Source organism: Leopardus geoffroyi, chromosome A1 (genome assembly GCF_018350155.1).
Source record: "Leopardus geoffroyi isolate Oge1 chromosome A1, O.geoffroyi_Oge1_pat1.0, whole genome shotgun sequence".
Lineage (NCBI taxonomy): Eukaryota > Metazoa > Chordata > Mammalia > Carnivora > Felidae > Leopardus > Leopardus geoffroyi.
This window is the reverse complement of record NC_059326.1, coordinates 179,185,153-179,199,516: the sequence shown is the minus strand read 5'-3', so window position 1 is coordinate 179,199,516 and position 14,364 is coordinate 179,185,153. Positions and strand designations below refer to the sequence as shown.

Sequence of the window (14,364 nt, the reverse complement as noted above, 5' to 3'; positions counted from 1 at the left end):
AGGCTGAGGGAAAGGGGTTGGAAGAATATATAAGGGTTAGTAATGTGTTGGTAGATTATACTCTTATTAGAGAAAAGCACTCTTATTATAAAGCCCTACTTATTATAGCAAAGAGTATATCAAGTGCAGATTTTACCTGGCTGGTTGTAATAGCACCTCCCTCAGGACATCATCCCAGATTCCCCTAGATTAGGTTTTTTATGTCTTTTCTGAGTTTACTCAGCACTTTGTGATAACACTGTTATGGCCTTTCCTCACTGTATGGCTCTTCCCTAGTAATACCCTGCCAATGGACTTATTTCTTAAAAGCAGGTACTAGGCTTTCTCTGTCCCAAAATCCCCAGAACTCAGGACAGAACATGGCACCTAGTAAGTCAGTGGTATTCAGTTCCACTGCATATCAGAATTATATGAAGAGCTTTCAAAAAAAAATAGCAATGCCTGGAGATTTAGAGTTAGTCTGGGGTAGAACCTGGGCATGAAAATATTTATATATTTAGAAAGTCCCGGGGCGCCTGGGTGGCTCTGTCAGTTAAGCGGCCGACTTCGGCTCAGGTCATGATCTCGCAGTCCGTGAGTTCTAGCCGCGCGTCGGGCTCTGTGCTGACAGCTCAGAGCCTGGGGCCTGCTTCAGATTCTGTGTCTCCCTCTCTCTGACCCTCCCCTGTTCATGCTCTGTCTCTCCCTGTCTCAAAAATAAATAAACGTTAAAAAAAAATTTAAAAAAAAAAAAAAGAAAGTCCCTAGGTTATTCTAGAAATGCAGCCATAGTATCAACTACTAAAATAGATACTCAAAGTATGTTTCTGGAGATACTGAGTGATAATGAGTGCTACCCTGGCTATTTCATTTTTGTAGGATAGGAGTTTGGGGTGGGGCAGCAACTCAATGTTTAGGCACTGCCCCAAAGTTCTAAATTCATCTCTAGACCTAGGAACACTGAAAGCAGAATACTACTTCTAGATCCCACACGCTCATTGGAAAGAAACTCTTAATGTACTTCTAGGAATAAACACATAGATCTGTTTCAAGCTGAGTTGGTTATACTAACCACTTAGGCTGGGCTGTCACTGGCTGAGCGTATAAAGGAGCTGAACATTCAGAAGAAAGGCTTTCCTGTTTGCAGCTGATCAGGGAAGGATCAGAGATATGGGTTATAAGTGGTGGTGCTGAGTATATTATGGAGACTGGGAAGTAAGGTGGGCATCTTCTTTTCGTCTAGAAAAACCACCAGAAACCATAGATCAAATTGGAAAATTTATAATAAATCAGAAAATAAACTAGTTCTCCCCCTTCCAAATTTGTTGTGGGAAATAGGTTGGCCACAGAGAGATAGTGGTAGAAGAGGGAACATACAACCTAAACTTTCCAAAAAGAGTTGGGTGGGGATGATAGTAAATATCAGACACATGATAGGAGTGTAAAAATATATTGAAATCATCATTACAATTATGGAACAATAAAATAAATTGCAAATGATTTATCAAAATTAAAGCAAAGACACACACTGTGGTGGTCAAGGGAGACGGAGATATAGAGACAGAGAGAAGGATATAGAGAGAGCATGAGAGAGAGATTGAGACTTCATACTTCTCAAGAGGAGAAATGCCCTAGTTCTGGAAGGCAGTGTTTTATCAGCACCATGGAGAGATGCACAGCCTCTATTGCTTGTTCTGAGATGAGATTCTGGAGAGGGTTTTAATTATATCCAGTCTGAGCTAAAAAAACAGCACTGATGTCTGTGTAACTGCACACGTAGATCAGAGGATTCACATTTATTCCTCAGATTTATTGCTTTTTGCTGGTCAATTCTCTTACATTTTAAATTGGCCTACTTTCTCCATAATTTCCCGTCAAAGGAAAAGAGGTTGGACAGGAAGATTTTAAAGCCTCACATTGATGGTAATTTTTCTAACGTTTCTGGTGTTATCAATTCCTAAGCAGTCAGTGAGAGTGGGCTCTGAGTTTTGGCTGAGGCATAGGATACTGGGGTGTTTCATGAGATCTGTCTCTGAACTTAGTTTTGTGCCTACCTGAATTGGGAGGGATTTGTGGGGAGAGATTCCATTTTACAAAAAAAAAAAAAAAGAGGACAATAGGATTTTGATTTGGGGAGGTCCTGCTGAGGAAACTAGATCACTCATCACAAAGTGAGCTGTCTGATGTCTATGTTCTTTCTCTGGAGGATGGCTGGGTGATTATGGGTATTTTCACTGTAGGAAGGAGGGTGGAAGATTGTGTATATTTTTTTTATTCCTCTTTTCTCCTGTCCAAGAACCCTTTAGTCATTGTGTGAGGTCAAGCTGTGTTATCAGTACAATTGAGGAAGTCCATGCCCGGAAGCTTCCAGAATCTCCATTCTGATTCCATCCCCTCATCTAAGAACCTCTCCTTGCATCTTGACAAATTACCTGACACTTCATGTGAGCTTTTCTAATTAATTAATTAAATTAAATTGATGTGGTGATTCCTTATTGTGTGCCAGGTATTTGTGCTAGGTGTTGAACCTAAAACAATAACCAGATTTAATCCCTATCTTCAAGGAATTCAGGGATGATGCACAACCTATAGTAGTGGATGCATTATGGCTCTTAACTCACAGGGGTTTGTATTCTAATGTTTTAAAGTTTTCAATCAGGGCTGCATTTTAACAGGAGAGAATTAGCCTTAAGTCAAAGAATGACATTCTCTCGGGGCGCCTGGGTGGCGCAGTCGGTTAAGCGTCCGACTTCAGCCAGGTCATGATCTCGCGGTCTGTGAGTTCGAGCCCCGCGTCAGGCTCTGGGCTGATGGCTCAGAGCCTGGAGCCTGTTTCCGATTCTGTGTCTCCCTCTCTCTCTGCCCCTCCCCCGTTCATGCTCTGTCTCTCTCTGTCCCAAAAATAAATAAACGTTGAAAAAAAAATTAAAAAAAAAAAAAAAAGAATGACATTCTCTCCATGGAATTTCAAGTATCAATAAACAGTTGGAGATATATTTGGGAATTCATTTGGGATGGGGAAGAATCATGTTGATCTCCACAGGCAACTTCTCTGCCTGTGGCTGAAGCCATCCTGGCATCAGGGATGAAGTATGGTGATAAAGCAAAGGCATAAAGCAAAAGTAAACAAAGGAAAGAGAATAGAAACACTAGGCTGCCAATGGAAGGGATGGAGAGGAGGTCAGTATTGGAGGGAGGGAGAAAGCTCATCAGGCAGCCCTGGCATGGAGACACAGAAGCCACATTTTGAATGACTTTCTGGATAAATAATAGAAAATGTTGTCACCACCAAGCAGTTTTCACCCACCGTTTTTCACTGGATGCACATTTTAAAATACATTGTCTCCCAAACAAGAAACATGTATTAAACGTTAAGTGATGTGTTGACTCATTATTTAAAAAAAAAGAATAATATATATGCACCGTTCTGAATTTTCTGACCAGCAGAGTTAAACAGAGTATTGACCTGTAGTTCTCATGCAAACAAGAAATCTTGACATTGTAATTAATAAGCCCATGTGGTGATACTGAAGATGAATGAGTGCACAATTTCTGTTAAGTTTTTTTTGAAATATTACAAAAAGTTTACAAACTTCCATTTCTACAATGGAAATCTTAAAGGAGCCCATTGCTGTAGGGCCATTTGCACATGTATCTTGCTTGTTACATTTAGATGTTGTAAATAATACAAAATTTCTATAAATACCTGTGTGCACAACACATAAGCCTAGCAACCAAGAAGACATGTGTTCAAATCCACCTCCATCACTTGTAATTCTGTGACTTAGGACAAGTTACATTAACCTCTGAATTTCCTCATTTGTAATATAGGAAGAATTAGAATAGCAGTTTTCTAAGATTATTCTGTGAATTAAATGAGATGGTTCATATAAAACAGTATTATTATGGTAAATGACATACATTAAGTGTTCAATAAATACTGAGTGGTATTAACAATCAGAATGAATCTTATTTTATATCTTAAATTGGGCTAATACTTGTCCCAGGGTTTTCCCAAGACACACTGAAATTATAAATACAAAGCACACAGTCCATAGTCTGGCACACAGTAAGAATTCAACAATTGTTACTTGTGTTCTTTATCCACTTCTCCTTATACAATCTCATAGACTCCTCCCGTTTTGAAGAACTGAACACAAAAGTAGAGCGTCTCCGTGGTACATCTTCATAAGTGGGTCCAACCAGTCCCCATTCATCAGCGCTGAGATGTTAGACTTACAGACCTAAGAAGGCTTAATTTTTTTCGCTCTAGGCTTCAGGTTGGAGGGTCCAGTGTATTTTAATAAAAGTTCCCACAAAGCAACTTACAGGATCTGAATAACAGCAATGTTTCTCTCTAAGCACAATGGGATTTTTTTGTTGTTGGACGTGATGGTTTTGTGCTTTTTCCTGGTTGCTTTAAGTAGATTTTTTCCCCCTACCTTCTAGAAAATGGAAGTTAAAAGCATTTGATAAATGGATAAAACATTTCATACTTGTGCCTTTTTAAAAGGGTTAATCCGTGTTACTTTGTAGCGCTCTTTTGTCAGCCCAGTAACACTGACAACTTCACTCCAACTTGTGAGCACCAGGATTCTATGGCAGCTTTGGCACGGGGTGGAAGGTCTAGGGGATGGGGAGTGCCCTCGCGCCTCACCACAGGCCTGCCTGCAGCACAATGTGGCCCCTGCTGTGTATCCACTCCATCCCTGTGAATACGATTTCTTGGGTGTGTAGACTGACATTCATTCTTTTCCGGTTGGGAAAAATTTCTATATTCTTTATTATCATATATGATTATTATGAAAAATTCTAACAAACCACAGGAAGTAAAATTATCCCTCTAACCTCACATCTCTCGTTCTTACCTCTGCTCTGGGGTACCATTATTTTTACAGACTTTTTGGACATAGAAAAATATTTTTTCACGAACATAAATGGGCTTATGAATGGTGCTCTGTAGTCTCTTTTTACTGAGTGTGTTAAAGATATCTGTCCAGGTCAAGGCATATCTACCTTCTCCTACTCTATTGCATGGATAAGCTGTCGTTTATATAATAGGATCCCAGACTTGGGGATATTTATCTTGCTTGGTGCATTTGGATATTAAAAGCAATACAATATGCTATAAACAGCTGTGCACACAAATGTTTGTCTTATTGTTAACTTTGGACAAATTTGCAGAATGATTTATCATCTACAAAGTGCTGCTGCATCTATTCATTTCTGTGATCCTAAAAGATGGAGGCGGTGGTAGTTATAAGCCTGGAATCCAAAGCACTCTCACCTCCCAGCACCACCACCATGCTTTGGAAAGAGCCCAGAATTAGACAGAATTGAGCTTGCGTTCAGGCGTGTCCACTTAGGAGTGGATAATGTCTGGGCAAGTTTATAAACCTCTCGATCCTCATATTTCATCTTGGACTTCAATGGGCCTTAAAAAAAAGTAAGATTATAGGTTTCAAATCTACATGCACAGTTCCTGGCATATGGTATGACCTCAAGACTGTTGGGTAATAGCAGTGTCAGGATGAGGACCCATACCTTCTTTTCTTCTTTATTATATCTTTCTGCCACCAACTCAAACTCCCCCCTTCTCAAGAAGGCTAACTTATGGTTCAGAGACACCTATGACCACATGAAGGTATTGCTTAAGTCCTACCTGGGAAATGGAAGTCACCCAGTGGGTAGGAGAGGCAGAGATGATGGGGAGTGACAAAGCCCCCTGCTAGACTTTGCTGACCCCCAGTTCCCCCTCCTCTGAATCCCTGGCAGCCTCTGTCACTTGCTCCCCACAATGTAGTGTTACACAGTTAAAGTCAAATCTTTCCGGACGGAAACTACTTCAAACAAGAAGAAAGAAGGCAGATAGCACTAAGCCTAGAACTCATGAGAAAATCACGTTGTCTCCAGGGTGCCTGGGTGGCTCTGTTGGTTAAGCATCTGACTCTTGATTTCGGCCCAGGTCATGATCTCACAGTCATGGCATCAAGCCCTGCGTCAGTCTCTGTGCTATGTGTGGAACCTGGTTGGGATTCTTTCTCTCCCTCTGTCTCTCTCTCCTCTCTCTCTCTCTCTCTCTGAAAAGAAAAGAAAAAAAGAAAAGAAAGAAGCAATTTCCAGGTTTAAGAAAAAAAGGAAAATCACATTGCCTCAAGGGGTCATAGAAAGAGGTGACTCTACTTTAGATGATACTGTTACTATCTTTTGAAAGTTAGGATATTTTCTTTCTAGCTAAGTGTTTGTGGTTCCTTTGAGATAAGAAAGAAGTTTAAAAGGCCTCTTACATAGAAATGCAGAGCAGGGGAAAATAGTAGCAGCCATAGATTGTAGCTGTTTCTGTGGTCAGAAAATGCATTATTTTTTGGCTTAAAAAAAAAAACTTTGGATTTAACTCTGTAGTTGTGACCTTGAGATCTTTATCTTCCTACTAAAGAGATCTAAAGACAAAGCAGGTGGAGAAGCTGGGATTGTTCTTGGCATGAACGCAAGGACCAAGGCTGCTTGTGTGCCTGCTGGAGTGGAGGAAGCTGTTGGCCCGGAGTTGCTCAGCAGAACTGGTTTTTCATTTTTGCTCTGATGACTTTACCTGCCACTGGTCACATGACCTCCCCCACCCTCCCACCCCCACCCCCCTTTCTCAGTGCTGAAGTTTTTCTTTCTGTAAACTTAGGGGTTGCACTGGAACTCTTTTCAAAACCTCAGCCATTTGCATTACACAATCACATTTTTTGTTATTTAACATTATCACATGAACTTGTAATATTTTGAATGATATCGGCTCACTTATAAACATTTAAACTCAAACATTTGGTGTAGAAACCCCTTGTAAAGATGATACATAAACTGTAGTCCCATGTTTTGCTCCCTCATGAAAACCTGATATGGAAGATAAGGGAGGATTCTAAAAGAAGGTGGATATCATATGGAAAGTGAATAAGTGACTTAGCAGGTCCAGGAAAGGTAATTCATAGGCTGGCATTGGGGAAAGCTGAGAACTCATCTATCCAATCTAAAGCAAAGATTCCCCCAACGTTTCAGAAAGTGGTAGTACCAGGTCCCCCTGGAGGTGGGATGACGGAGAGGAACTGTAACAAGGAAGACGGGTTGCAAGTCTGTTGAAGAAGCAGCCTGACCCGGTGCAGCTGGGTCACTGGAGGTTTAATCTGTAAAGACAAAACAGCTTTGTAGTAGAGGCTGAAGTCTGAGAACAAACTGAGGGTTGATGGGGGGTCGGGGAGAGGGGAAAGTGGGTGAGGAGCATTGAGGAGGGCACCTGCTGGGATGAGCACTGGGTGTTGTATGGAAACCAATTTGACAGTAAATTAAATTTAATATAAAACAAAACAAAACAGAAAACAGGGCTGGACTAGGAGACACTCATCAAAACGGAAGTCGATGATGCCATACTAGAAACAAGGTATCAATCAAAGTATGCATCCTAGAAGCGGAAGCTTCAGACACTTTTGTCCCACTTGGCTTCTGGAAGGCTACAGCTGGCGCTTAATCCTTCAGGCAAGAGGTGAGAGAATGCCTGTGTGTGGAATCTGAGCAGCACAAGAAGAAAGAATTGTATAGGGGTAACCGGGTGGCTCAGTTGGTTAAGGGTTTGACTTTGGCTCAGGTCATGATCTCACAGTTCATGAGTTCGAGCCCTGTGTTAGGCTGTGTGCTGACAGCTTAAAGCTTGGAGCCTGCTTTGGATTTTGTATCCCCCTCTGTCTCTGCACCTTCCCTGCTTGTGCTCACTCTTTCTTTCAAAAAATTAAAACAAAAAGAATTTTAAAATGTTAAAATTAAAAAAAAAGACTTGTATATTTGAGTATTTGAGACTCTCTGGCTAACTGTCCCAACTGGTTCACCCTGCAGAGAAGCTCACAGACCACAAGCTCTCCTCACATGCTCAGAGTTGGCAACCAGCCTTTCAGTTACCCATACCAAAATATGAACATACCATCACCCATTCCAGAGAACAGAGAACAATTTGAATGTAAAAAAAGAGTGCAAAACAAGCAAACAGAAGAGAAGCAACTTGGAGGAAAGAGACTCTGAGAGGCAAAGCAAACTTTTAAAAATAGAATTTTGAAAAATAAGAGACAATCATGAATCAGAGGAAATATAGTATAAAATTTTTTAAAGAACTGGAGCACCTGTGTGGCTCAGAGTTGAGCATCCAACTCTTGGTTTCAGCTCAGGTCACAATCTCATGGTTTGTGGGTTCAAGCCTGGCATCGGGCTCCTCACTGATGGTGCAGAGCCTGCTTGGGATTCTCGGTCTCCCTCTCTTTCTGCCCCTCCCCCACTTGCACTTTTTCTGTCTCTCTCAAAATAAATAAGAAAATAAACTTAAGGGGGAAAAAAGACATATTCACATCAAAGGGAGATTTTTCTGCTTGAGATCAAAACAAGGGTTGAACCTTGTTTGAAACCTTGAATGAAAGGAATGAACCTTGAATGAAAAAAGAGGATACCTTCAGCATAATTTGATTCAGTGTTTGAAAATGCTGTGTCTATACATTATTACTGAAAATCATCTCATGTATGGTATGTTCTATTATTATTCTGGAAACATTGTGGGGGGTCGGTTCTGAATGGCATTCTGCAAAGTCCCAGGGCTGGCATAGGGGCTCGAGTGAAGCAAGAAGCAACCCGCCTCGCCCCCCGCCAGCTTTCCAGCTCTCCTTCCACTATGTTATATATAACAGGGCTTATGTACAAGATTTCACTTATAGAAAGTACTCCAAGATCCATCCAGGTATCACAGCCTGTAATTATTAAAGAAGAAAAATCACTACTATTTGCAGTGTGTTTAGGTTGGATGGATTAATATCTTTGCCAGGCCCATAAAGGGAAGACTGACTTTGTCTTTTCAATTATAAGCCACTGCTTAGTTTGAGCCCAGAAGACACTTTCCTAGAGATTCCCTCCACTTGCCTGGCACTAGAGCAATTAACAGTAGGTGATTTGTGGCTGCATTTTTACTGCTTAGCACAGGTTTATCATCTTGAAAGTTTTCTATTTGCATATATGCTATACATTTTTTTAGGTGACATTCGATATCATCCAGAGTTTAGATTATGTATTGCCTTATACTGCATTTTCTGCTACGTGCTGAGAATCTGTAAGCCTAGCCTGGATGCTGATGCAGACCCAGGGGAATATGAATTGCAGCCACCACTTATTGAGGGCTTACTATGTGCCAACCCTTAATATCAAGGGATTTACCTGCATTACTTTATTTATACCTCAAACACGTACTATGAGGTTTGCCACATTTTATAAATAAATTGAAACTCAGAGAATAAAGGTAATTTGCCCAAGGTCACCTAGCTCAAATTAGCAGAACTGAGATTCAAACTCAAGTCTGTGTGATCCCCAAACACTCTGCTATACAGCCTCTCATACTGGGAGCTTTCAGAGTGAAATGAATTGGATTTGACAGTTTTCCACTTTTAAATACCAAACTTCCTGAGCAGTCTAATTGCCGCTTTTTGGACTAAGATGAAATGGCTATTTAAAAGAAGCAGGAGGCAGGAGGTCAAGAGAAAAGGGGTTTTATTATCTCTGTTGGTAAAAGAAGAGATGTAATCCTGGAAAAAAAATAACATCAAATGGAAACCATTATATAAATTTGCAGTGGGCTTAGGTTGATGAAATTGCAAAGGAATGCAGAAAAGATAAGGGAGTCATGAATACATAGCACTGAAGATTTTCTAAAAAGGAGAGAAAAGATCAGAAGTCACTGAAGGCAGTTAGAAGTTGGCTCAATTGAAGTCAGGGTCTATGTATCTTGACATATGGAAAGAGGCTGGCAAGTAGCAGCCAGAGATCTGTGTTCCTGTTGAGTCTGCCTGGGTGAGGAGCAGGCTCTAGAGCCAGACTGCTGGGTTTGAATCATTTTTCCCTAACTTTCTAACTGTGTGACTCTGGACAAGTTACTTCACCTCTCTGGGCTTCAGTTTCTACATGTGAACAATGGAGATTGTAATATTGCTCATCACATCGTGAGATGAGTTAATGTGTTTAGCAAGGTGCCAGGTATTTAGTAAGAACTCAGAAATGTTAGCTATTATTGTTATTACCATAGGCATCACAGTCATGTAATGTAAGAAATAGGAGATTGTAAGTCAGTAAAAAGGCTTGAAGAAATAAAGGAGAAGGAATCAGGAGAGAGGTTGACCTACAGCCAAGAAGTGAGGGGAGATGTTCTTACCCCTACCCCTGAGTAGATGTGGGGAAAGGGCTGGATGGTTGTGGGGAGCTCACCTAATCTAGTAAGAGAATCTAACAAGAGATTGAGGTCCAGCTGGACCCCATGGAGCATGAGACTGCTGTTGCTGTAAAATATATGCTTTGATAGATGTCTTGCTGGTGAGCTCTACAGGGCTGGAGAATTGGGGGTTATAGCCAAAGTGCAAAAGAAGCAAGTATGGGACAGAGAGAGGAAGCAAGCTCTGGGCTATCCATCTTTGGAAAACAATAGTCACCAAGAGCATGTTGGGAGGTGAGGGGGCTTTTTAATAAGCACATTTTCTTTCCTTCCTTCTTTCTTTCTTTCTTTCTTTCTTTCTTTTTTTTTTGCCCTCCCCCAACTACGAGTCTATTTCCTTTCATTGGTTACATTAAAAGAAAAACTACAGTTGAGGTGAATGCAGCAAAGGTTAATGAGGTACTTAGGAACGAGTGTGAGTAGTTACCCACTTTTTAAATCACCCATTTCTTTAGCATTTTGTTTATGTCAGTCTCTGGCTGGGTCCTGGAGACACAGGCTGTTTCCATATTCCAGCCTTCATTTGTAGAGCTTCACAGTACGTTTGTCATGCTTCTCAGCCATCAGAATAACCCACATAAAATTCAGAAAATTACTGATGCCCAGGCTATTTCTCAGACCCACAGAATCTCCTGCAGTGGAATTAGGTGAGTGCGTTGTTTCAAATTGCATGTGTCACTTTTAAGTTCACATCAACTTTGAAAGGCTGGTGAGAGAACCTTCCACAGTTTGTAGATGATGAAGTTGACACTCAGAGTTTAAGTTACAAGTGTGGCCACATAGCTGGTAAGGGCAGAGTTGGAACTCATACCTGGAGCTGCTGATCTTAGAATTCCAAGTGGCCTTTCCACTTGTCCATGACCACCATCGCAGATATGCATAGATGAAACTCTGTGCCTTAAGGCTATGCTGGTAAGAGGATTTGAGGATGTAGTGAATCTGTGTTGTAATCATGCATAAAACTCTTGCTCACCATGGCAAATGCTCAGAAAGCATTGACAAGTTCTACCCAAGGTTCAGTGGCTTGCATTTAAAGTGGGTAGTACCCTGTAGATGTTGTAACCAGGCTCACCATGGATTTCCCCCAAGATGGATAATGCAGCCTCTACTGCATAAGCTCCCCCAAGGTTATAGTTTCCATCACAGAAACCCAGTCTCGGACTCCAGAAACACTATCTCGTCTATTTGTCCCTTGAGCTCAGAGGTGATAGTGACTTCCTTCTAGTGCTGATCCCCAGGTAATCTTGTTTGGTGACTCAGCTTCTTCATCACCCATGTAACCAATTTCCTGCAGTAAATGCCCTACCTATCCCAGGTTAGATCCTGACTGTTACACCAATGAAGAAACCAAGGTTCAGAGAAGTAACTCAGCCAATGTAGCACAATAATTCTGTACTTAGTATTCTACAACAAAAGATTCTGATTCCATAACTTAGGCTCTTAATCTCTACCTTATAGTTAAGGTGGTTAATGAAATTCCTCGTGCCCAGTGCCAGGTGATGATGGTCATGGAGGTATGATAACAATGGCTACAGTGATGACGATAGTGGTGGTGGTGATAGCAGTTGTGGTGGTGGAGGCCTTGGTGATGACCACATCTGACCACTGTTGGATGTTCTTTGGAAGAGATGTGCAGATACAATGTCTGGTTGTCACACAGATGTCTCTGACTATGTTACAGGCCTTTACCTACCACCATATCCAAGAAATCATGGTCCAGCTTCTTCGTACAGTGAATCGGACGGTCATCACGATGGGGCGGGATCATGTTCTGATTGTGAGTACATCTCTTCCTCTTGTCAAACGTTTCAAACTGTTCAGGGCCAAGGAATGGATTTTCTGGAACTCCAGATTATGTTGAAAGCCTAGCACCAATCATTACTTTATTTTGGAGCACAGTAGTTAGATTTTTTCTTATCTGAGTTGGGATAACACAAGAGTTAACTCAAGTTGCTGAAATAAAACAAGAATTAAGACTTGTCAACTAAGGTGAGTGTGCCAATGGAGATGGAATGTCACTGGTAAAGATTAAAGAGTGAGAGAAGCTTTTTGTAAGTGGCCAGACAGAATGCTCCACATTCACATCCACCAGGAGCCTTTTCTTTTGACATAGAGTTGGACAATGTCCAGTCTCAGTGTCTTGTGTGCTTGGTTTTCTAAGTGGATTCATTTTATGTTAACTCTGCCCATAGATGTCAATTAATTCAAGTCACTGCTAATTTTTGGGTTATTCTTCTGTACAAATGCTACATTCTGAAGATCAGGAGGTTCCTGCCTCATAGTCTGATTATTTTCCCTCTTCAGAAAGAGTCCATCTCTAACCCTTTAACCTCTGCCCATCTTGCTTTAAATCGAGGGCCAAAAATAATGCTTATGGGGACCAGTCACCAACATAAATGAGTATGTTCCACTATGTTACTCCTCTGCTCAAACTCACCAGTGGTTTCCCATCTCACTCAAAATAAAATCCAAACCATTGCTAGGGCCTGAAATGTCCTCTGCCTCCTTTCTCCCCCACACAAAACATGATTATATTTGCTGTTCCCTCGGCTTGACCTATCTCTGCCTCAGGAGTGAGGGGTTATTTCCTCATGTAAATCAGATCCTGGCTCAGTTGTCACCAAATCAGAGAGGCTTCCCTGCCCTGACTACCTTGTGTATAATACCCAGCACCTCTCAATCTTCTTTCAAGCTCCACACCTTACTTCTTTATGTTTCTTAGTACTTTTCACCACCTAGAAAAATATGTATACCTTGATTGATTCATTGTCTTGCTCTCCTTGTGATAAAATGAGCTCCAAAATGTAAAGATTTCATTTGTTTTGTTCATTTGTATCTCTGGACCCTACAACAGTGCCCTGCGTATAGTAGGTACTTGATATGTATTTGTTGAATGAATGAGTGAATGAATGAGTGAATGAACCAGGCAGGGACTCTAATGTTTAATGAGGACAAGTGCTACCCAGCTGTGATTGATTGACACCATATGGAACTGGGCCATATAGTTGCCAAAACTCCCAGCTTCTCAAGAGAAGCTGAAAATGTGAAATGTCCTGATATTTAAGTGTTGGCAGCTAATAAGAAACTATATTTATAAACATTCTCTGAGCCCTGAACAGCTGGATTCAGCTTTCAGGAAGCCAGTTTGGGATCTCAGCTAGGTTTGGGATGTTGACTGTCGATATGCTCTAGTCTTGCTTCATGGATACAGAGCAAGGGGCTGAGTGTCACTTCAACAAAAGCTGGGCAAGTAAGGATTTGATCCCTAGAAACAACAGAGGGTAAACATTTTCTTTAGACCCATTTGGCTCTGTTTAGTCATGTCAATGCATGTTTACTTACCATACACTGTGTAAATTTAAAGGAGTGGTGACATTCATAAAGAGGGCTCTCAGGGCCAGGTACTCCTGCTTTCTTGGGACAGAGAGTCATGTAAATTGATCTCCATCACTTTCTAACTTACCATCCTTTCTCCTTAGAAGTCTCACCGTATCTTATTTAGTTATAAGCTTCCATGTCTGTGGTTTCCATAACATGCCTGAGATAAGCATTTTATTACCTCCCTAATCTTTATGCCTCTTCTTTAGAGCTAGACCTAAAGATGGCCATCCATCTATTTGGTTTATCCGTTTATAGCAGGTCTTAACTCTGTCTCTCCTTTAGGACAGTCATTCTTTAAAACAGTGCCTGGATCATAGGAAGCACCAAATAACTGGTGTCTGTTATTATTTTCCTTTCTATCTGATACAGTGCATCTCTCTGTCCTTTGCATGTGAGCATAGTTTGGCCCTCATTCACTACACCCAGTTTTTTGAGACTTTCATTTAATGCTGTACTCTGGTTGCTAACCCTTCCAACATGCATTCCTCACTGCTGCCCCATCAGTCTTTGCCAGGACACTCCCCTACTCTGGAAAATTCTGTGGGTTCCCACTGTGTGCCCAGTTAAGTCTTAAATGCATTAGCCTGACCATTCTCAGCATCTGTGATCTGGCCACAACCACATGTCTCAGCTTTTTCATCTACTTTTCTCCACCTGGCTTTTCAGACAAAATGGATGTCTGGATATTGCCCAACCATGCCTGGCACTTTCTCACTCATGCTGCTTTCTTTGTC

General features: G+C 41.2%; 1 protein-coding gene across 1 annotated transcript in view; it reads left to right on the top strand.

Annotated features, from left to right (window-relative positions):
- The window catches only part of DOCK2 (dedicator of cytokinesis 2), a 416,990-nt gene that overhangs the window by 169,739 nt on the left and 232,887 nt on the right, over window positions 1-14,364 (top strand). The window contains exon 27 of the mRNA XM_045501969.1: window positions 11,931-12,026. Coding sequence (XP_045357925.1) covers window positions 11,931-12,026 — 96 coding nt within the window. The remainder of the gene's footprint in view (window positions 1-11,930; window positions 12,027-14,364) is intronic.